This window comes from Sus scrofa, chromosome 1 (assembly GCF_054392235.1).
Source record: "Sus scrofa isolate SSC_HxYL_T2T_F1_AM1 chromosome 1, Sscrofa_HxYL_maternal_Yorkshire_Landrace_v2.0, whole genome shotgun sequence".
Classification (NCBI taxonomy): domain Eukaryota; kingdom Metazoa; phylum Chordata; class Mammalia; order Artiodactyla; family Suidae; genus Sus; species Sus scrofa.
Window position 1 is genome coordinate 8,964,733 of NC_139383.1, and position 24,326 is coordinate 8,989,058.

The 24,326-nt window shown below is 42.6% G+C and overlaps 1 protein-coding gene across 31 annotated transcripts in view; it reads left to right on the top strand.

Moving 5' to 3' along the window:
* The window catches only part of SERAC1 (serine active site containing 1), a 67,698-nt gene that overhangs the window by 3,770 nt on the left and 39,602 nt on the right, over nucleotides 1-24,326 (top strand). For 11 of the 31 annotated variants that reach the window (XR_014844064.1, XR_014844106.1, XR_014844105.1 and 8 more), the window contains exons 2-7: nucleotides 10,491-10,588; nucleotides 13,208-13,244; nucleotides 16,099-16,235; nucleotides 19,238-19,327; nucleotides 20,922-21,053; nucleotides 23,574-23,695. Coding sequence is in view for 14 of the 31 variants with exons in the window: in XM_021086405.2 (XP_020942064.1) it covers nucleotides 10,498-10,588; nucleotides 13,208-13,244; nucleotides 16,099-16,235; nucleotides 19,238-19,327; nucleotides 20,922-21,053; nucleotides 23,574-23,695 (609 nt within the window). In the remaining 17 variants the exon portion in view is untranslated. The other 20 variants (XM_085022659.1, XM_085022748.1, XM_085022711.1 and 17 more) reach the window with 11 other exon arrangements.

The window sequence follows — 24,326 nt, forward strand, 5'->3', positions numbered from 1 at the left end:
TTCTCTTGGGGTTTTATTGTGGTCCTTCATTTGGAACATATTCTTCTGCCATCTTTTTTTTTCCTCTAATTTTCTGTTTTTATTTCTGTGTAACTTGGTTATGTTTCCCAACCTTGGAGAGGTGGCTTTTTTGTATGAGATGTCCTGTATGTCCCAGCAGTGCAATCCTGTCTTGCCATCAGTGCTGTATGCTCTAGAGGTGTCCCACATGTGGGCTTCATGAGTCCTTCTGTTGTGGTGAGCTGACTACTGCGGCTGGTCTGGTAGGCTTGATTGGGCCCTATTCCAGTTGTTTGCCAGGCCCTGCCTTGTGTGGGAGGCTGCCTGCCATGGGTTGGTAGGGCCAGGTCATGAGGCATTTGGGTGTAGAACTCCAGGGAACTCCAGGGGTGGTGTTGGCTCACTAGTGGGCACATTTGGGATCTGGGAGACCTTGGGGCTGGTGCCTGCCCACTGGCGGGTGATACCAGTTCCTGAACCTCATGGTGACCCTCTGATGGGCAGAGCTGGGTTCTGGTATCTGACTCCAGAACCCAGGGGTCCCAGAGGTGGCGCTGGACTGCTAATGAGTGGGGTCCTGACACCCCTGGCCATGGAGTCTAGGTTGTCCCAAAGTTTGTGTTAACCTGTTAGTGGGTGGGACCAGGACCCAGCCAATCCCAGGACAGGTGCTGAATTGCTGGTGGTGGGGCTGGGTCCATAGGCTGTGGGGCTGCAGTTGTCCCATGGGTGCTCTCCACCTATGGGTGGGTGAGGCTGGTCCCTAGGCTAGTGAAGGCTTTATGGTGGGCAGGGCCAGGAATTCTGGGGCTGATGCCTGCCATTGGTGGGTGGAACTGGGTTCTGGGGTGTCTGGCTGCAGGGCCCTGGGTCTAGTGCCTGCACACTGGTGTGTGCAGCCAGATCCTGGGCCCTTAGTGGGCAGGGCTGTAGCCAGGTGTGACTGTGTGCTCAGGAGTCTATCTGCTGGTGGGCAGGGCTGTGTTCCCACCCAGTTTGTTTCTTGGCCCGAGGGTTACCATTTCTGGTGCCTGAGGTTGATCAGCTAGAGGGAGGATTCCAAATGGTGCTTTGCCAGCACCAGTATCCACGTGGTAGAATAAGCTCCCCCAAATGGCTGCAGCCAGTGTCTAACCCCCCAGGGTGGGCTGGAGTTGCTTCCTGCCTCCCTGGAGATTCTCCAAGGTCAGCAGATAGGTCTGACCCAGGTTTGTTTCAAATTCCTGCTTCTGCCTTGGGTCTTAGAGCATGTGAGATTTTTTTATACACCCTATAAGAGTGTGTTACCTAACCAAACTGAGCTCTATTTGTTACAAATCCTCAGTCCTTTTGTCTCCCAAAGGCAAGAGATGAAATGAGAGACAGAGCAGTTTTTTTTTTTTTTTTTGCTTTTTTTAGGCCCACACCCCCAGCATATGGAGGATCCCAGGCCAGGGGTTGAGTCCAAGTTATAGCTGCTGCCCTACGCCACAGCCACAGCAACACCAGATCCAAGCCGCATCTGCAGCCTACACCACAGGTCACAGCAACGCCAGATTCTTAACCCTCTGAGCTAGGCCAGGGATTGAACCCTGAAACCTCATGGTTCCTAGTCGGCTTCGTTAACCACTGAGCCACGACGGGAACTCCTCCCAGAGCAGTTTTAAGCAGCAAAAATTTCATTAAGTGAAGCGAGCTAAAAGTACACTCCCAAAGAGGAGAGAAGAGAGCAGGCTGTCTGGCTGGAAACCAGAAGCAGCCACACAATGAGCGTAGAGCTAGTTTTTCGGACTAGTGGAAAGTTCCTCCTTGTGTCATTTGATTGACAAGGTGATTGACAACTTTAGATTATATAACTTTTCTCCTTGTGCACAGGCCCTTACCCCTAAACATCCAGGTGAAACTGAGGGGGTGGGGGACAAAAACCACAATGCTAGTTTATTATAAATATGGCATAATGAACCCCGGTTGTTTTGGGTTCCCTCTTAGGTCTTGGCGTGCCTGTGCAGTTTGGACAGCCCAGCTGTGTTTCGGACCTTCTACTTGGGCCTGATAAGGCCGGCCCTTAACCACAAAAGAGAGGGTCTCTGGGTCTGCTCTGGTCAGTGTCAAGGGGTGGGAGAAGGGGAAAATGACTTTGTCCAGAATGGGGTGGGACCTGCTCATGTCTGCCTTGCTGCCTAACGTGTTCACCCATGCACAGCAAAGCCAGTCTACTGATCCCGGGTTGTGCTGAAGGAAAGTACAGTGTTTTTTGCAACCTACTAAGCAAGGAGTCCAGGTGGATGATGCTCGGAAGACCCCAACTCTGCGATGTCTTTCAGGAAGGGGTTTCAAAGGCAAGGTGAGGAAGAGGCTTATGGGGAATGTGATCAGCTGGCGCACAGTTTTCTGTTTTGTGGGTGGTGAGGTAACCGAGTGAGGCCACAGGGCTTAATATTATCAACCTTCAACCGCCAGGAGCAAGCCCTCTTTGCTCTCGGTCATCACGAGATGGAAACCTGTTTAGGCTCTGGCTTCTTCGAAACAGCCTGAGGGATGTGCCTTAGACTTTATCTTTGAGATAGAACTGGGAGTCCTTGAGGTCAATTTATTGCTTAAGTTAAGGTTATTTCTCTGCCTAACCTGTCTTTGTTTCTGTATTTCTTAGCTTTTCCCATCAACTGCTAGGGCTAGTTTCTTTCTCTCTTTACTTGTGGAGGATCTAGGAGGATGCAGTATATTCTTTTTTTTTTTATTTTTTTTTATTTTCCCACTGTACAGCAAGGGGGTCAGGTTATCCTTACATGTATACATTACAATTATACTTTTCCCCCCACCCTTTCTTCTGTTGCAACATGAGTATCTAGACATAGTTCTCAATGCTATTCAGCAGGATCTCCTTGTAAATCTATTCTAAGTTGTGTCCGATAAGCCCAAGCTCCGGATCCCTCCCACTCCCGGGATGCAGTATATTCTAATCACCAGTAAGCGGGGGACACACTAGGCCTTCTGTCATCAGGAAGGCCTCTTCATAAGTCTGCTCCGCTTCCATCCCCCCCTTTTTTTGTAATTCTCCTCAATCCTGAGGGGAATCGAGGTGATGAGTGCTCTGGCTACTTCTTGCTCAATGGGGGTGACATTTAAAAGGGGGGGAGGATTTGAAGAGAGAAATTTTTGAGCCTTTATTTCAAAGAACACTGTGTCCCACATGGCATTTTCTAATTACTGCAAAACAAATAGAGAAGCCTTTTCTTTCTCTTTCTTGCTTGTTGTCTCCTTCCCTTACAATAATACTTTAGCGGGGAAAATGCTAATGACTGTCAGAAAGAGAGTAGCCATCTCTTTAATCAAAATTTCTCATGTATTGTCACTGGGAGCTGTATCTAATCACTTACGATGGAGCTTGATAATGTGGGAAAAAAGAATGTGTACATGTATGTGTAACTGGGTCACCATGCTGTACAGTAGAAAATTGACAGAACACTGTAAACCAGCTATGACGGAAAAAATAAAAATCATTCTTAAAAGAATTTCCCATGTTTTGGAACAGACGAGAAAACCAACCTAAGATTCCTTAACGAGTGTTTACACGGTCTTTTGATAAGTGCTCCATTCTCTTTTCTCCCGTGTCTACCAATAGACAGTTAGTTAGCACTCTCTTGCAGGACCTGCTGGGCTAGTTCAGATTTTTCCCCCAGTCTGTCCTCGGGCCAGCTGTCCTCCACTTCCACAGTAGAGTAGGGCTTGGAGGTCGGTTCCAGTTTCAGTATACACACTCATCTGTATGTTGTATTCTTTAAATTACAGTTTCCTGGCTATACCGTATTCCTGCCACATTCCTGCGTCATTGATATGGAAGGTGTTATTGTTACATCCTGGTCAGGCAGAACAACTGTCTTATGACTGATTTCTTCTCAGTAGAACTTTCCTTTTCCATATACCACATGTTATCTGGTATGAGGGTCTTTACAATAGGCCATGTCAGAGTAATATCTGAGTCCCACGGGGTTTCAGGGCATAACCAAATACTGCTTTTCAAAGTGCAACTCAATGCAAGACTGGTGTCCAAATCTGGGGTGCAGTTTCCTTATTCAGCAGGGCCCAAAGGCTCCCCCACAGGCAATATACACTGTCTTTGGAAAAGGCTCCCTATGCCTACCACTTGTACTGCCTGATAGAGCCCCTTTTTAGTAATCCAGGGACCCAAGGCTGTCAAGGCACAAAGTATAAATTACAGCCACTGGAGTTCCTGTCGTGGCATAGTGGTTAACAAATCCGTCTAGGAACCATGAGGCTGCGGGTTTGATCCCTGGCCTCACTCAGTGGGTTAAGGATCCGGTGTTGCAGTGAGCTGTGGTGTAGGTCACAGATGCGGCTGTGGCTCTGGCATAGGCCGGTGGCTACAGCTCAGATTAGACCCCTAGCCTGGGAACCTCTGTATGCCGCGGGTGCGGCCCTAGAAAAGACAAAAAAAGACAACAACAAAAAAATTACAGTTACTGCTCAAAATATCCCATAGTCCATGAGGGCCATAGGTTTTCCAGAGGTTGGTTTTTGGATTTCTGGCTCCAGTATAGCGGGCCATTGATGCCGTTTTGGCTTCCATTTGGATCAGCATGCTTGACAGGCTTTGCTGGCTGTTTGCATAGGTCCATTTTTGCCATTATTTTCTAGGTCTGATTTATGCATTGCCTCAAAGCTTCATTTGTCTCCCAGGCTGCTTTCTAACTTCTCCCTTCTTCCTAAAATAATACCCCTATTAATCCATCTGTCTGGGTTAATAATCGTTTTCCTTGCCATGACTGAACTCACTGGCACCTGTTTCTGCCCGACTCATCTTCCCTAACCTGGCTCCCAGGTTCCCAGTCTATCTCTTTTTGTTCTCTCAGGTTGTGGCCACTGTTGCCTGACCAGGTGCTGGTTCAGTTAGGGAGTGATTGCTTGGGAGCAGTTCAGGTTAAGAGTGTTCACCCCAAAGTGTTGGGTTCCCCAGAACAAAGTAGTATGAGTTGCGGTTTTGCTGTAATAAGGGTGGTTTCTATGGTCCATAAGGCCTCCCTAGGGCTTCTCTGGTTTGTCCATTGTTAGTCCCTACCCACCAAGTTACACTAAGTGACTCTGACTAGGGGCTAGCAGAGTCTGGAGGTAATTGTGGGGATGGGGCCTGCTTACAGAAACAGGCCAAGTGTATTATAATAAGAAACAGGTGATAGACCGCACTTTGCCATTATAACAACCAGAACCCTGTGGAGAAGTCACCATCCAATCCTATTGACACATAGTGATGGCTGGCTCCTCCTGCCAGTTGAGTGGCAGCTCTGAAAAATTACCTCATCAGCCTGGACCCCATGTAGTCAGTCAATCTCAAAAAATGGGTAAAGGGTAAATCTAGATTAGAGTGTGACAGAAATGGGTACTTCAGTTCCGTAGTAGTATAATTGTAGTGAAAGTAAAAAGTAGCTTTATCTTGAAAACTCAGAACTGGTCTCAGGGAATAATGTTCAGGATCAGAAAAGTTGGGGTTTTTGGTATGCAGATCAGCAATAGAAAAGTTACAGTCATTACCTTAAAGCAATGAGCCGTTCCTTTTGTTTCTTATTGTTTTCGTCTAAAGAAGATCCAAGATTCTTCACAGCTTGTGGCAGCAGCTTTCACCTTTGAGTTGTGATGGACCGGAGTTGTCAGGAGGTGCCAGAGGGACCACTCCTTTACCTGAGAGTGGTGGGTCCAAGGCTTAACGCCATCACTTATAACGGGAGGGTTGGTTACTAACAGAACCTGGAAAGGCCCCACTCTCTGGCAGTGGAAGGGTTTTCTGGGAGTATTTCTTTCCAGGTTTTACAAGGTACCTTGTCCCCAACCCCCCATTTTATCTGATGATGGGGCATCTGTAGGTTATGTTATCCTGATACTAGCAAATTTATGTCTAGCATTCAGAACGAATCCCAATGTTTGTACATACCTGAGAATATATGTCTTTTATCTTCTGATCAGAAGTTTGTCTGCTTAGCTGCTCAAAATAGAGAGGTCTTCTATACAGTGTCTCATAAGGACTCATCTGCAGTCTGCTTCTAGGGGTCACCCTGATTGTAAGCAGTGCAACTGGCAGTATTTTTTTCCCATGTTAAATTACTTTCTTGACGGATTTTGGCTGTGGTCCTTTTCGAAGTATAGTTTCGACGGATTTTGGCTGTGGTCCTTTCGAAGTATCTTCTCCATTTTCTCAGGTGACCAGGTCTCCAGGACACATGTGCATTCCATTTTATTCCAGGTTGCTCTGAAACCCCTTATGTAATGCTGACAACAGAAGCACTTCTCTTTTCACTCTGAATTGAGCTGGGGAGTCCAAACCTGGGAATTACTTCTTTAAATAAAGACTTCAACATCTCAGAAGCCCTTGTATCTGATACAAGAATGCTTCCACCCAGCCTGTGAAAGGTCTGCTGCTACCAGCAGATAATGAAAGTTTGCTTTAGTCGTGGACATGCCCACGAAATCTGCCTGCCAGTCTTCCCCTGGACCTTCCCCTACCTCCCCTGAGCGCCCATATCATGGGGAGGAGGCCCATTTTTTGTGTGATTTTTGACACAGGCCATCCACTTCTGTATAACTCTGAACAGTCTTGTACCTAATAGGTCTTTGAATAAAATCTTGTATCCATTGTAGAGTGGTGCTCCTCCTACAGTGGGTGTTCTGATATTTAGAGCCGAGTACTTCTTTCTTTACGCTTTTAGGAATCAAAACCTTTCCTTGGTTATTAACTAGCTGTGTTCCAGGTTCCAAACAGGTGGGGTTAAATCCCCATTCTCTTGACCTCTCAAGGTTACCAGGTGAGTATTTGGGGCTCAGTTGGTTTAGGCTCACACTCAGAATCAGAGCATGTCCAGAGGAGTTTTAGTTTGGGCCATTTCTTTAGCTGCTTGATCTGCTCTTTTGTTCCCTTTTGAAGTTAGACAGATTTCTGATCTCCTGGGCAGTGCATAATTGTTGCTTCCTTTGGTTTTTGTATCACATCTAGCAATCTCAGGATTTCTTGGACATACTTAATTTTTTTACTTTTGGAAATGAGCAGCCCCCCTCCTTCCAAATTCCCCATTGCGTGCATTACCAGGAAGGCATATTTTGAATCACTATAGATGATAATCTCACTTTTGTTGAGATGCAGGGCTTCTGTGAGTGATAATTTCTGCCTTTTTGGAGGAAGTATCTGGTAGTAGGGTTCCTTCCTCTAAGATTTCTTTTAAGGTCACTATTGCATATCCAGCTTTATGGTTAGCCATATGTGGCTATTTAAAATTAATTACAATTTAAAAAGATTAACTTTTCAGTTCCTTGTCACTCTAGCATATTTTTACAGTAGTAGTGCGGATAGAGAAAATGTTTGTCATGCACAAGTTACATTGGGCTAGAGCAGGTATAGATGAAACAAGGTTGACCATGTATTGGTAATTTTTGAAGCTGAGTAATGGGGTTCATTTTATTATTCTCTCTACATTTGTATACATTTGAAATTTTCCCTGGAAGGAAGAAACAAAGAAAAAGCATCCGTGACCTTTGTGAAGAAAATTACAAAAGATCTAAAAGAAGACATGTAGATATACTCTTCATGAATGGAGGGACTCCATGTGATATTAGTTCTCCCCCCATTAATCTGTGATTCAGTTCAGTTACAACAAAAAATCTCAATAGCCAAGATAATCCTGAAAAGAATGGGGGTAGGGGCACTCACTCTAGAAGCTATCAAGGCTTGTTTTAAAGATATAGGAATTAAGAAAAGCATTATGTTATTGACGCAGGATTAGACAAATATATCAGTGGAACAAAACTCCAGAAAGGGATCCTCAGTACGTTAGATCTTGGTGTAGGGAGGAGTCATATCTAATCACTGGGGACTCTATGGAGCAGCCAGAAATGTGAGGCTAAAACTAGAAGACAGTGTCATAGTAGCTAGAGGGGGAAGGAGGGAGTAATCAGATACTTCAGACAAAGAAAGTAAAATGAAAGGTGGCCTTAGCAACGAAGATGTCACTCATTGGCGACCTTAGGGAGGGCTCAGGGTCAGAGGAAGACACGCCAGGGAAAGAACCTGAGGAAGGAAAGGGGCCAGTGGCAGTAGCTGGAGGCACTTGGGGACATGGAGGGTTTACATTTTTTTTTCCAATTGTTTGGTTTTTGTTTTATTTTTGTGTTTTGCTGGGAGAACAGTGGACGTCCACTAGAAAGACCTGAAAGAGAGGGAGTGTGTGACGATGAGAAAGGCAGATAATGGATGAATCATGGTCCCCGTGGAAGTGGAAGACATGAGATGTAGAACATAGATGGTACATTTCCCTTTAGGAAGGGACGAGACCTTTTCCTCAGAAACAGGAAAGAATAATTCGGGTAAAAATCCGTTTGGAATCTGGAAAAGGGGATGTAGATAAAGATATGGATGTTGACCATATACGGATTTCCTGTGGCATTAGGAAGCTTAGGCTGGAGGGTACCTTATTTGCTTGGGTCCCTTTGAGTGCCCTTGGCAGGGAGAGGACAGCCGTGTGTAATCCTGAAGCATTTCTGTTCAAGCATTTCTGTATAATGAAAGCTCAGAAGAAAGGTATCAAACATTTCTAACTCCACTGATTGTCATATCTTTTCTCATTCTAAATCACTTTCATTGCAGTCTCTAATTTGATGTTTATGATTGTGTGTGTGTATTAATGGGCCCCCTTCCCATTTGAATACTTTTGATCCATACCTGAATTGATCCCTGCTTGTAGGTATGTGGGCAGAAGTTGAGGGCTTTCATAGTCTTAATTTTCTGAGTGAACTAATAGGCAGGGTCGTTGGAGAGGGCCAGAGGCAGGATGGGACGCTTGGCAGAGTATGTGCATGTTTAGAGCGGTCCCTGTGGGGATGAGAGGAGAACTGATTAAGGATGGTAACGATCATCCTGAGAACCCGCTCCCAGCTCGTCTTGTCTTCCCTGCGCCCTGTGTTGGCTGTCCCAGTGTGGGAACAGAGAAGGCACACGTTTCAGGTTAGGGCTGCAGGGGGCGGGGCCCTGGTGTTTAGGGAGAGGCGGGGAGGCAGAGAGCTGCCCCCAGGAGCCAGGCTGGGTAGGGAGGCAAGTCCAACCTCAGATGGCTGCTCAGTCCTGGCAAGGCAAGGATGGAAGATTTGCTGAGGCTCCAGAACAGTGAACTAGAAATAATCAAGACACTAAGAGAGTTTAAAGTTAGAGAGTTAGAAGGGGAGCAGTTTATTCTGGAAAAAGCTGAAATGGCCGATGAAGTCATTTGCAGAAATCTAGAGGGAAATAAAATGAGGAAGTATATTTCCAGTCTACTTAGATTTGTGTCCAGGACTTGGTGGCAGGAGACGCCGTATTTAAAATAATACCATGCCTGTTTTTAGGCCAGAGAGGTAATAGTAAACAATATTCGTATAATGTTTTAGAGTTGACATTATAGTTGACACTATATTTAGTTGACTGCTTTCATAGTAGGTGTCAGGATTGAAGGAAGCAGTACATGTTTTTGCTCTGCATTCTCACTAACGTGCAAATCTTAAAGCAGTTTACATCTCATTCTGCCCTGGTTTTGTAAGCACCTCCTCCAGTGCTGTCTTTACATCACTTTTACCATTACCTTTACATCTTGGAGAGAGCCCAGCAGCGCTTCAAATGAGTGAGAAAATGAGAAACTGTGGTCTTTAAGACAGTGACCTTTTACAAGTTTACCTGTTGTCTCAACTGGTTTGCTTAGTCATCAATTAGTGTATTAGGATCCCAAGAAAGAATGTTACAGCTTTTTATTTTGTGTTATTGCTAACAGATGTTTCTAGCACCTGTACACCACGCAGTTTCCCTCTAATCCCTGTAAAGCTGCTGGAAGTTTTTAAAATGTTGAACCAAAGGACCACTGCTCACATGAATTCCTCAAGCACCTTCTTTCTTTTCCCTTACCGCAAAAGAAAAAAGAACAACTGTCTCCTCTAAAGACAGTCTGATGTGGTTCTAGAATGCTGAGTTGTTCTAGAAATCATTACGTCGTCTTTAGATCATCTTTATGCAGCTGAGGAAATGGCTGCGCAACATCCCTTTCTCTGACAGGATGCCACCAAGTAACAACTTTCAAGATTTTATTTTTTATTTACTTATTTTTGCTTTTTAGGGCCACCCCAGCGGCGTATGGAGGTTCCCAGGCTACAAATCAGAGCTGTAGCTGCCGGCTACACCACAGACATAGCAACGCGGGATCTGAGCCGTGTCTGCGACCTACACCACAGCTCACGGCAGTGCTGGATCCTTAACCCACTGAAGGCCAGGGCTCGAACCTGTATCCTCACGAATGCTAGTCGGGCTTGTTAACCCCTGAGCCGTGAAGGGAACTCCAGGGAGAAAATTTTTTTAATTGAAAAGTTTTTTTCTGCATCTAGAAAAATCTAATTCTGTGGGCAACCTATTGTGACTATGTCATATTCTTACAGTTAAAAGAAATATTTTTAATTAGCTGCTAAGTTAAATTTGTTACAATTTTTCTATTTAGACACAGAATGTCTCTGGCTGCGTATTGCGTCATCTGTTGCAGAAGAATGGGAACCTCAGCTCCTCCGCTGAAAAGCCACACATACTGGAGAGAGATCAGTGAGTGCGGTTTAAACAACCTTTGCTTGTAGCAATAGTGATAGAATTGTAGTTAACTTTCCAGTCTATGAAAACTCCTTTAACCATTATAAATCTCAGATTTTTTTTGTGTCTTTCCTCTGCAATGGTTTACCCCAAATTTGTAGGCCCAGCACCACACATACTCCTCTTTCTTGGGGTCTTTTTCCTCCTCTGTGTTTCCTGTCAGATTCACACTCATTCTTCTAAACTCAACTTAAGTGTCACTGCAAGCTAGTGGAGCAGCTGCTTATTAATAAGCTCCTCTAAAACACGGGGCCAGGCATATGTATTAGGTTCTGAGAATTCAGTGGTGAGTCAGGAAGATGTTTTGCTTGCCCTAAAGGGACGTAGGATCTAGCACTAACCTACTATTTTCATTTATTAATCTTTATTTATATTATTTATCATTAATCTTTATGAGAATATTGGGCTGAGGTCATCTTTCATTCATCCTACTGTGTGCCAGGTTCTGTATTACTGGGCCCTGAGGAAACCGTATTGCCTAAGACACAGTCCCTGTCCTCATGAAACTGCCCTTTGATCTTTAAGAGAGATCAGTTTTTTTATTTTGGGGGGTTTTTTTTTTTTGGCTGTGCTCATGGCATGTGGAAGTTCCTAGGCCAGGGATTGAACCTGCACCACAACAGTGACCTGAGCCGCTGCAGTGACAATGCCATATCCTTAACCACTGTGTCAGAAGGGAATTCCGAGAGATCAGTTTTTAAGGTAGATTCTTTTCATCTAGAAAATGCTGTGATTTTGTATTTTAAAAACCAAAAAAAAGGAGTAAGGACAGAGAAGGGAGCTTTTCTCTCTCATTATTTCCAGCAGAACAAGCTCAAGAGTGGTGAATATACTTTAGATGGGGGAAAAGGCTGTGTGTGCATTCTGTTCCTAGGGCCCATTGAAAAAGAACACCCATGGCGGCGGGGGGTGTGTGTGTGTGTCTCGGGGTGAAGACCATCCCAGAGGGGTTGACACTCCAGGAGCTCCAAGGGTCTGATCTCATCCCCACAGACTCTCTGGAACAGTCCTCTTTCCTGTTCTGGAACCGCTAGGTCCTGGAGTTCGGGAGCAGTGTCCGTCTCCCTCAGCTGACGTATAGGGAAGTCGGGAGGACAGTTTCTTATCCCTCAGGAGGGAGGGGAAGTGTGTTCTCGGCAGCATAAGTTGAAGCTCCAAACAGAGGGCTACCTGCGTACACCAGCAAATCATGGATTTCATGGATTTTTGTGCGTTTCCCTTAGTACCTAACCATCATGTATTTTTGTGTTCAGCATGTATGACAGAAACTTGACTATAGTGGCTTAAATTAGTAAGGTTTTTGTTTCTCTTACATAAGAGAAAGTCAAGATGGAGACAGTTTAGGGCAGGAATTGCAGTTTCTCAATTCTCCCATCTTCCCGCCCTATTATGTTACTGACCTCATGGTCATAAGATGTTGCTAAATCCCAGGATGTCAAGAAGGCAGAAATGTCAGAAGCTGTGTTATGAGGCTTTGTCTTTTTATTTGATGAGGGAATCTCTCTCTGTGGACTTCTATCTATATCCATATGTTTATGTAGATATATTGCATCAATATATACATTAGCTACAGCTGTGTTGCACAACCAGCTGTCACTGCAGAGGAGTCTGGGAATTTGAATATTTGTAGGTTATGTTAGTTAAGGGGCTTATGTGTATTGTTTAGGCAGCTAGCTGTGTCTGCCACTAGGACTTTAAGATTAAAAAATGTTTTCCATGTTCCAAATAAAACAGTTATAAATAAACTTTTAAAATGTAACCTATATTTTATTTTATTTATATCTTTGTTTTTTTAGGGCTGCATCTGTGGCATATGTAGGTTTCCAGGCTAGAGGTTGAATAAGAGCTGCAGCGGCTGGACTACACCACAGCCACACCAACGCAGGATCCAGCCACATCTGCAACCTACACCACAGCTCACAGCAATGCCGGATCATTAACCCACTGAGCAAGGGCAGGGACCGAACCTGCATTCTCAGGAATGCTAGTCAGATTTGTTTCCGCTGAGCCACAATGGGCATTCCTGTAACCTATATTTTAAATGAGATTACCTATATATGTCACTTAACTACCAATTATGACAAAATTACTTTAGAAAATATCATTTTATGTCCCCGCTTCACAAACATAATCCCTTAATATGTGTTAGGTAGTGATAGGGAGTATTCTCCTCATTCCTTTATTTAATTGGTCGTGAACTAAAAAAAAAGTCAGAAGGGAAGTTAGCTCCCTGGACGTTCATTCAGTGGAAGCACTGTAGGCCTGGAAGCATCAGTGGTGCAGCAAAACAAGGGTCTTTTCCTGATGTGGTGAGGGATGGCGGAGGAAGGGGTGAGGAAAGGACAGTGGGTGTGAAATTTCGATCGTATTTTTGTACTCAGTGCCTCTAGGGTCATTCTTAAGGTATCTGGAGATAAAGCATGTGTTGATAGGAAAAAATATTAATGGGAAAATATCAATAACCTCTTCCCTGAGTATGTATGACATTGGTAGAAATTTATACTGTTGGCTATTTCCTGTCATATTTTAAAAATGAAATTCATCACATTGACTTTTTTCCCTTTCTTTTTGAAGGAAATTTAATAAAGTTTACTGGATCACTTATTTTAGGGTAAGTGTCAACTGTGAAATATTAATTGGCTTCTTTGTACTACTGTTTGAAATCTCAGTGGAAGTGATTTACAGCTAGCATGAGGTAGTGAAATGGTATAGATTTTGGAATCTATAAACATGTTGACACATCACTGGTTAATCCCTAGTTCTACCAGTTCAGTGTTGTCTTGATTCACTTACTTAAACTCCTGAAGAGTGTGGTTCAGGTTTGATCCCTAGCCTAGAAACTTCCACATGCCATGGACGCAGCCACAAAAAATTATTATTTTTCAGAGTTCCCGTCGTGGCTCTGTGGTTAAACGAATCTGACTAGGAACCATGAGGTTGTGGGTTCGATCCCTGGCCTCACTCAGTGGGTTAAGGATCCAGTGTTGACATGAGCTGTGGTGTAGGTCACAGATGCGGCTCGGATCCCTCGTTGCTGTGGCTCTGGCATAGGCTGGTGGCTGCAGCTCTGATTAGACCCCTAGCCTGGGACCCTCCATATGCCCCAGGTGCAGCCCTAGGAAAAGACAAAAAATATATATTATTTTTCATCCTATTTTATTTCCTTTTTTTTTTTAGAGAGAGGAGAGGTATGTTAAGTATATATCTGAATACTGTTCTAGTGTTTTGTTAATAATACTTGTTTTCATTAGTATAAACATAAAATCGTCTTAGATGATAAAATGATAAAGAAGATGTATTTGCCATTTTATCCAGATATATACATTTATCCATGACATTGTAAGGTAATGACTTTTTTCTTTGACTCATTCCAGGCGAAAGATAAAAAAAAATGTATATTCTTTTCTATAGAGCAGTTTCTTTGTATCACAGTTATATTCAGGAATATAGTGAAAATTATTCATAATTTCTAGTAAAAAATTTTGTCTTTCATGGAAAGCATAATATGAATACTGAATAGATTTGGGTTTTTTTGGCCGCTCAGATAGATTCCTCAACAGAGGAGATGACTCTTGAGAGCTTCCTCTCTGTTCATCTGGTGCTGGCCTTTGCCTGGCCTTTCTGTCTTACCTGCTTTGCTTTAGGGTGGAAAGCTCAGGAGAAGCCTTAATATAACTGTCGTTTCTAAGCTCCGACTGCTGACAGACTGCAGCCTTTGTGTCTGGATTTAGGGAGTGTGTAGGTCAATCTGATTAGGGGAAAAATCCTTCATTTGGGGATACACAGCAAACAACCTTGTTTTTCATATTTTAAATTTATTTTAGGTATAACTCTTAGGAGAGGACAAATTTTCATATACTGGTGATAGGAGTACAAATTGACTAATCTTTTTGAGAAAACATTTTGGCCTTGTCTGGTAAAATTGAACAATATGTATACTTTCAGAAAGTCTGTAATTTTACTTCTAGATAGTGTACCCTAGAGGAGCATATACATATATGTACAGTGTAGATTCATACCATTCGTAACAGTATTGTTTGTAACAGACTCAAACTAGGCCAGCTGTGGTGGAACAGATAGTGGTAGTAGAGCCATTCAATGAATGAATCACATAGCATGTGAAAATGTAAATGTATGAACTCCAGCTACATGCAATAACACGGATGCATCTTACAAAGCAGATGGCTGAACAAAAGAATACACACAGTGGCATTCCACTCCTGTGACATTCACAGACAGACAAAACTAAGTTCTAATGTTTAGTTTATTATTATTTTTAGGGTCACACCTGAGGCATATGGAAATTCCCAGGCTAGGGGTCCAATCAGAGCTGCAGCTGCCAGCCACAGCCACAGCCACAGCCTCACAGTATCCGAGCTGCATCTGTGACCCACACTATAGCTCATGGCGACACTGGGTCCATAACCCACTTAGTGAGGCCAGGGAGCGAATCTGCATCCTCATGAATACCAGTCAGCTTTGTAACCCACTGAGCCACAACTGGAACTCCAGCTCTGTTGTTTAAAAGTGCATGCTGGCGAGGACATAGCTTTGATCCCTGGCCTTGCTCAGTGGGTTAAGGATCCGGCGTTGCCGAGAACTGTGGAGTAAGTCGCAGATGTGGCTCGGATCCCACATTGTTGTATGGCTGATCCTATGTAGGATCCCATGTTGTATGGCTGTGGTGTAGGCCAGCAGCTGTAGCTCCAGTTCAACCCCACGGCTGTGGTGTAGGCCAGCAGCTGTAGCTCTAGTTCAACCCCAAGCCTGGGAACCTCCATATGCTGCGGGTGTGGCCCTTAAAAAAAAGACAAAAAAAAAAAAAACCCCACACAAAAAACAAAGGTGCATGTTGGGAGTTCCTGTTGTGGCTCAGTGGAAAGCAAACCAGGCTAGTGCAGGTTCACTCCCTGGCCTTGCTTAGTGGGTTAAGGATCCCATGTTGCTGTGAGCTGTGGTGTAGGTTGCAGATGTGGCTCAGATCTGGTGTGGCTGTGGCGTGGGCTGGCGTCTGCAACTCTGATTGGACCCCTATCCTGGGAATTTCCATATGCCATCGGCGTGGCCCTAAAAACAAACAAAAAGACAATAAGTAAACAAAGGTGCATGTTTAGGTGGTAATCTATAAAGAAAAGCAAGGATGTTATTATAGTAAGAGAATAATAACTAGCCGTAGAGATGGGTGCGGGTCAGGATCAGGGAGGGACACACTTGGATGTCGGATACTGTTACAGCTTTGTTTCTGTGCCTGGGTATGGTAATGCAGCTATTCATTGTTAGTTGGTAACCCGAAATGTGTGTCTACATTTATACGTATGTATGTATAATATGTGTTGTATGCACATTACTCTGTATTGTTTCCCAATAAAAAAGAAAGAAGTTCTGTGAAAAGCTCAGTAAAAAAAGTGGCTCCTGTGTTATATTTAGATCATATATTTATGATGAATTTTTTGTTTCTTTTTAAGGGGTTCTCTATTTATTACTTATGAAGTTCTGGCCCTGAAGAAGTCTTTGACATTAGATACTCAAGTGGTAGAAAGAGAAAAAATGAAGTCATATATATATGTGCACACAGTTTCTTTAGATAAAAGAGAAAGTCATGGTAAGTTCATAGTAAAGTAATCCCATCTTTGTGAACATGTATAGTAATTCCATCTTTGGAAGCTAGTTACTGAATTTAAAAATGAGTATTTAGGAATGTAAATTGGTATATCCACTGTGGAAATTAGTATGGAGATTCCTTAAAAAATTAAATACAGAACTACTATATGATCCAGCAATTCCACCCTTGGGTATTTATGCGAAGAAAATGCTAAAAGGCTTATGCACCTCTCTATTCGCTGCAGCATTATTTACAGTAGCCATGGTATGGAAACAACCTGAGTGCCCATCCATAGGTCAGTGGATAAAGAAGGTGTGTTATATGTATACAATGGAATATTAGCTGTTAAAGCAAAGAATGAAACCTTGCCATTTGCAACATCATGCATATATCCCAGAGGATGTTATCCTAAGTGAGATAAGTCAGATAGATAAGGGCAAATACTGTATAGTTTTACTTATATGTAGAATCTAAAAAATAAACCATGAATGAACATAATAAAACAGAAACAGTCATTTATACAGAGAATAAGCAGGTGGTTGCCAGAGGGGTGAGGATGAGGGGAAGAGCGGGAATAGGTGAGGGAGATTAAGAGGTATAAACTGTCGGTTAGAAAATAAATGAGTCATGGATGTGAACCGTGCAGTGTGGGGATATGGCCAATAATTACGCAGTTTTTTTTTTTTTTTTTTTTTTCCTTTTCTATGTCTGCAGCTGTGGCACACAGAGGTTCCCAGGCGAGGGGTCTAATCGGAGCTGCAGATGCCGGCCTATGCCAGAGCCACAGCAACGTGGGATCTGAGCCACGTCTCCGACCTACACACCACAGCTCACGACAATGCCGGATCCTTAACCCACTGAGTAAGGCCAGGGATCAAACCTGCAACCTCATGGTTCCTAGTCGGATTCGTTAACCACTGCGCCACGACGGGAACTCCTAATTACACACTGTTTTGTATGTGGACTGATGGTGACTAAATTTATTGTGGTGATCATTTAAAAATGTATAGAAAATATGGCATCACTGTGTTGTATACCAGGAGCTGACACAGTGTCGTAGGTCAGTTATACTTCAGAACAGACAGACTCATAGGAAGAGAGATCAGGTTTGTGCTGACCAGAGGGGCGTGCGTGGGGGGAGGGGCATTGGATGAAGGTGGTCAAAATGGACAGACTTCCAGTTGTAAGTTGTACTAGGGAGTAATGCTGCACAACATTAATAAATGTAAATATAGATGTACCTAACACTGCTGTCTGTTACTTGTCAAAGAGAGTGAACCTTAAAAATTCTCATCACAAAGAAAAAAGTTTTTTTCTCTTTCTTTAATGTTTGTGTCTATATGAGATAGTAGATGTTCACTAAACTTACTGTGGTCATCATTTCATGATGTATGTAAGTCAAGCCATTGTGCTGCACACCTTAAATTTACATTGAGCTCTATGTCAGTTGTATCTCAGTAAAACTGGAAGAAAAAAACTTTAAATGAGTATTTAAAACAGTGTTAATAAAGTAAGTTCAGTTCACTAAGAATCACCAAACTCTGTGAGAATCAAGTTCCTAAAGAATGAATTGAAGGTCAGATTTTGAACTTTCTTATTTAACCCACATTTACAGCTCTCCTGTCCTTGAGTCAGTCACATGAAGACCAGCCAGATGTCTTGGCCTAAACTTGGAGTTCCACACCTTTTTGAGGGCTGTGTCAGTTCGGAGGCTGGTCCTCAGTTTATTTAATTTTTTTATTTATGTTTTTATTGGTTGATTGATTGATTTTGCTTTTTAGGGCCACACCCACGGCATATGGAGGTTCCCAGGCTAGAGGTCCAGTCGGGAACTCTGTCCTCAGTTTAGCAAGCATAAGAACATGATTTTGTGGAGTTCCCATCATGGTGCAGTGGAAACGAATCCAACTAGAAACCATGAGGTTGTGGGTTCAATCCCTGGCTTTGCTCAGTGGATTAGGGATCCGGCATTGCCGTGAGCTATGGTGTAGGTCTCATGCTTGGCTCGGATCTGGCATTGCTGTGGCTGTGGTGTAGGCTGGCCGCTGTAGCTCCCATTGGACCCCTAGCCTGGGAATCTCCATACGCCACGAGTGCGGCCCTAGGGGAAAAAAAACATGATTTGTCCCTTAGAAATACGTTTGCTCTAAGGCATTTTTTCATGCACACTAAACTCATGAGATGGATTCATAAATATGAATACCAGTTTATTTCCAGAGGGAAAAAAAATCGGTCGTGGAGGCTGCAAAACCTGTTTTTACTGGTCAGAACATTTCCCTTTGCCACATTTAGGTCGCGTGGAAACCCAGTTAGTAATCAGACAGTTGCTTGATGCACATGAAGTTTTACAGCAGAGGAGGCTCTTTAGTCAGAATATGAGTAGCCTTGTATTTACATCACATGAGAATTACAGCTCCTATTCCTATATCATCAGCCAGAATAACTGCCTCTGAGCATGTTATGGTCCTTGAGTGGGCAGGTTTTGCTGCTCCTCTGTCAACACCTTATAAATCACCACTCTCTCCTATTTGTATTTATTATTATTTTACCCTCCTGTAATTTCAACCTGCTTTTATGATGTGTTACAATTTCAGTTCCACAGGTAATCTTTATAGCTTATAATTTACCTCTAGAGTGAAGCTTAACCTCATTAGTAATGTAGTGCCACACTTTACTTAGAGAGGGGTATTTTTAAGTGACGTTTTCTTGAATGGTATATGAGGCTTTTTGTTACCTTTAGTTAGATAATGTTTTTGCTTTTGTTTTGTTTTTACTTTTTTCCTGACTAGAAAAGCAGTCTGATTTTGGGATCTAGAGTTCTGTGTTCCCATAATGGTTTTAGTTGCTGTAATAGTGACAATAAAAAGAGACAGTTCTGTTTTATATTTTCTTTTTGGAAAAAATTGAAGTTTTGTTTGTACTTTTTTTTTTTTCTTTGCAGTATTAGAGTGTAGCGTTAACGAGTACATACTTGGTTTTATTTAAATTTGTAATCATTTTAGGAATCACCTACCAGGCAAGAAAAGAACTCCACAAAGCAGTAAGAAAAGTATTGGCAACATCAGCCAAGATATTACGGAGTCCATTTGCTGGTAAGCTCACACATTTAACATAGAGTCCTTATTGGTAAACTGAAAGTCATTCAGAGATAAACCTGAGATTTTTTTTTTCCTTTTCTTATCGTGACATTTATTATAGCTATGGAAAATTGAGTAATGGTACTCTCTTCAGCTATATTAATTTTAAGGGACTGTTTTCTTCTATCTTTGTGAATGCATCGTTGTTAGTTATAAGTAAATATGGAAACTATGCCCTTCTTTTGATGAATGTTTCAAAATTTAAAATTCATCAGAAAATTATTCCCATGCTTTCTTTTTTTTTTTTTTTTGCCTTTTCTATGGCCACTCCTGCAGCACATGGAGGTTCCCAGGCTAGGGGTCTAATCAGAGCTATAGCCGCTGGCCTACGCCAGAGCCATAGCAATGCGGAATCCGAGCCTCGTCTGAAACCTACACCACAGCTCTCGGCAACGCCGAATCCTTAACCCACTGAGCAAGGCCAGGGATCGAACCTGCAACCTCATGGTTCCTAGTCAGATTCGTTAACCACTGCGCCACGACGGGGACTCCTCCCATGCTTTCTGATAATAAGAACATTGCATCAGAAATGCACATTTTGCAATCTGGCAAATCTACGTTGTGGAGCTAGCTATAAAACAGCTGACCTGATCTCTTTAAAAAGTTGGCATCATTGGAGTTCCCGTCGTGGCTCAGCAGAAACAAATCTGACTAGTATCCACGAGGACGTGGGTTCGATCCCTGACCTTGATCAGTGGGTCAGGGATCCAGTGTTGCTGTGATCTGTGGTGTACACAGCTCAGATCCTACATGGCTGTGGCTTTAGTGTAGGCTAGTGGCTACAGCTCTGATTTGACCTCTAGCCTGGGAACCTCTATATGCTGCAAGTGTAGCCCTAAAAATAAAAGTTGGCATCATGAAAAAGAAAAGGTGGAGAGACTTCCTAGAATTAAGATACTGAAGAGACCTGGTTTTAAAAAAAAAAATCCAGGTTTCCAGATATTTGGAGGACAAGTAGAGAAATTTGAATATGGAGTTAGACTGAATTTTAAATAATTTGGAAGATTTTTTTTGGTCTCCTTGGCTGTTATAGTGGCATTGTGATTATATAGGAAAGTACAGGCTTATTCTTAGGGGATGCCTATTGAACTCTTGAAAGGTTGAAATGTCATTATTTCTGCAACTTCTTTTCACATATTTCAGAAAAAAAATACATATCCATTTAGATTAAGCAAATATGGCAAAGTAATATTTATTAAATCTGGTTGTGGTAAGCATGTGGATGTTAATGTGTTATTTTTTAATCCATTCATATGCTTGATATTTTCAATAATAAAAAGATTTTTAGGGAAAAAGAGCTAAAAAAAGTCCACATTGTGAAAGCAATGTAATATAGAAAACAAAAGCACATATAAATAAAACAATGAATGAAACAAGATAATATGATAGAACTGGGAACAAACCTGTCAGTCATCAGCCGCATCTGGAAATGGATGTTAACTTTGCTATTGTAGATTTCAGATATTTATAAACTATTGTCTTAATAAATGTGAGGATGCAGGTGTTGTTTTAACTGTTTACATTGTCTTTCTTTTTCCTTTTTGCAAAGACACTTTCAGCACAGTCGATGTGGAAGATCATGAATGTCCTGTGTGGCTGCTCCTGAGGAAGAGCAGGTCGGATGACAGAGCAGCACGACTGCAGGCCGTGCAGGAGATGTCAGAGGCCCATCACTGGCACGGTAACGAGCCCCGAGCACAGGGCACACTGTCAGCCAGCTCTGATTTCTGATGTCAAAGACAGGGAAGGAGACGTTCAGGAAATATTAATATATGCAAACAGTATTTTCAAAGAAATTTAAGAGAAACTCCAGTGATAGAGAAAGTTCAGAACCTGCTGGCCTGGTAGCCCTTTGTGTTTGGTAAGGACACCCTGAGATAGATACATTTGTATAACTTTCTACCAGAATGAGCTTTTACTTGCTTAGAGAAACTCGTGATTCTGATGATTATGGCCAAAGCTGTATTTGCATTCTCTTTTGGTTCCTATTTAATGAAATGTATTTTAATTGCTGGCTGTACCCAGGTTATATTTGCTTTCACTTTGACAGTCTGGCTCAACGCTGATGATTAGTCAAATGTACCTCGTTTCCATGTGCCTGTTGTTCTTTAATGAAGTTTTAAAATATTTCATTGTATTTAAGTCTCAAGTTCTGCAGTAAAAGTACATGAAGGGAGAGCTCAGATCTGCTCTAAAGTACACTTTGTTAGGGTCTAAAGTACCCTTTTTTAGCGGAATCATCTTATAAAAATGGGTAAACAAGATGTCTCCTGTGGGGCACCAGGTTAAGGATCTGGCGTTGCTGCAGCTGTGGTGCAGACTGCAGCTGCAGCTCAGGTTTGATCCCTGGCCTAGGAACTTCCACATGCATGGGTGTAGCCAAAAAAATTTAGGTAAACAAATAAAAAAGAATAATGTTTTCAAAGAAAAGTTCAGTCACAGACTAAGATCTCAATTGCCATATAAGTTAATTAGTTTGACTGGTGGCTATAATTATAATAATTTATAATGTAAAAATAAACTTACTTAATGTGAGTGGAAACCTAGAATAAAAATCTGTTTCAAATCAAAGTTGGAGCCCTGGCACAGAGATTTTGAAAACGTTCCCCACTTGATTTTCAAGAACTTACCCAAGTTATGAAGTGCCATTATTAAAATAATGTTGCAGGTTCAATCCCTGGTCTGAGAACTTGTACACGCCTCAGATGTAGCTAAAAGAAAAGTCTCCTTTAGTGGATGCATGTTTTTGTTTTTTAATGGCTACACCTGCACTGCATGGAAGTTCCCCGGCTACGAGTCAGTCAGAGCTGTAGCTACCTGCCTACACTACAGCCACAGCAGCACTGGATCCACGCTACATTTGTTACCTATGCCACAGCTTGTAACGATGCTGCATCCTTAACCCACTGAGTGAGGCCAGTGATCGAACCCTCATCCTCACGGAAACTATGTCAGGTTCTTAACACACTGAGCCACGATGGGAACTCTGCAGTTTTGTTTTTGACACGTGGCTTAGTCCATTTGGCTGCTGTAACAAAATACCATATACTGGGTAGCTTATAAGTCGCAGAAGTATATTTCTCATAGTTCTCCGAAAGCTGGGAAATACTAAGTCAGGATGCCAGCAGATTTGCTATCTGATGAGGCAGAAGGGGTCTCTCTCTCTTTTTTTTTTTTTTTTGGCCACGCCTTCAGCATGTGGAAGTTCCCAGACTAGAGATCAAACCCTCTCCACAGCAGCAACCCAAGCTGCTGCAGTGACAGCACCGGATCCTAAACCTGCTGTGCCACAAGAGAATTCCTCTGGGGCCTCTTTTATGAGGACACTAATCCCAGTCATGAGGGCTCTACTGTCTTGACTTAATCGCCTCACAAAGGCCCTGACATTGGGCTTAGATTTCAGCACATGAACTTGGGAGGAACCAATACATAAAGAACGGAATGGCTAAACCATGAAGGCTAAAACAAAGTACTGCCGTCTGGAACCTCAGGTTATTCATAGACATCGTGGAATGCCAAAGCACCACATACTAGGGCACTGTAGATCTAAACGGAACCTCAGGTTTTTTGATTACTGATCAAAAAACAGCTTTTGGGAGTTCCCGTCGTGGCTCAGTGGTTAACGAATCCAACTAGGAACCATGAGGTTGCGGGTTCGGTCCCTGCCCTTGCTCAGTGGGTTAATGATCCGGCGTTGCTGTGAGCTGTGGTGTAGGTCACAGATGCGGCTCGGATCCTGAGTTGCTGTGGCTCTGGCGTAGGCCAGTGGCTACAGCTCCGATTCAACCCCTAGCCTGGGAACCTCCATATGATGCGGGAGCGGCCCAAGAAATAGCAAAAAGACAAAACAAACAAACAAACAAAAACAACAAAAAAAACCCAACTTTTGAACGCTGGAATAATTTTTTTCTTTTTAAAGAAAGGAGAAGTTAATTTGGTTCTGATCTGTCTGTTTTCACATTTATTTTTTTTTAAAAGGTTAGTTAGATTGTGATATACCTAGATATATGTTGAGAATTATAAGGTCAGTCATAGAAATGTGGGATATTTAGCTTATTGGTATCGTAAATGCAGTCACAGTTATGGAAAAAACTTCGGAAATTTTGAATTACAAACTTGTAGTTTAAAAATTAAATTCTTCATTTAATCTTTGAAAAAACCATAAGCTAATTTGAGTGCTAACAATATACTTTTATACTAGATTACCAGTATAGGATAATTGCTCAAGCCTGTGACCTGAGAACTCTTACTGGTTTGGCACGAAGCCAAGAAAGTGATCTTCGCTTTTTTCTCCACCCGCCTCCTTTGCCGTCTTTAAAAGAAGTAAGTAGGAGTTCCTGCCATGGCGCAGCGGTTAACAAACCCGAGTAGTATCCATGAAGACATGGGTTCGATCCCTTACCTCTCTCAGTGGGTTAAGGATCTGTTGTTGCCGTGAGCTGCGGTGTAGGTTGCAGACCCATTTCGGATTCAGGGCTTCTGTGGCTGTGGCGTAGGCCGACAGCTACAGCTCTGATTAGACCCCTAGCCTGGGAACCTCCATGTGCCGCAGGTGTGGCCCTTAAAAGCAAAAAAAAAAAGCAAAAACAAAAAACAAAACAAAAGAAACAAAATAAACTAGTGAGTGAAAGCTAGTTTAATATATAATCTTCACTTCGGGTTCAAGATAACCATTAAAAAGCAGTTTGTTGGTTCCTTGTCACAAGCAGGTAAACTAGAGTATAATCCTGAAATTGTAGTTCCATTCCAGGATTTTTTAATTCCTGTTTCTCCTAAATTATTTTCCCTTTGGGGGGTTGGGAGTCCCTGTACACTATAGGGTGGCTTCTTAGCATATCAACATCCATAAATTGGCCCTTTGTTCTAACGTTGCTATAGATCAGTTTTTCTCAACCTCAGTATTACTGACATTTGGGCCAAATAATTCTTTGTTGCTGGAAGCTGTTCTGTACCC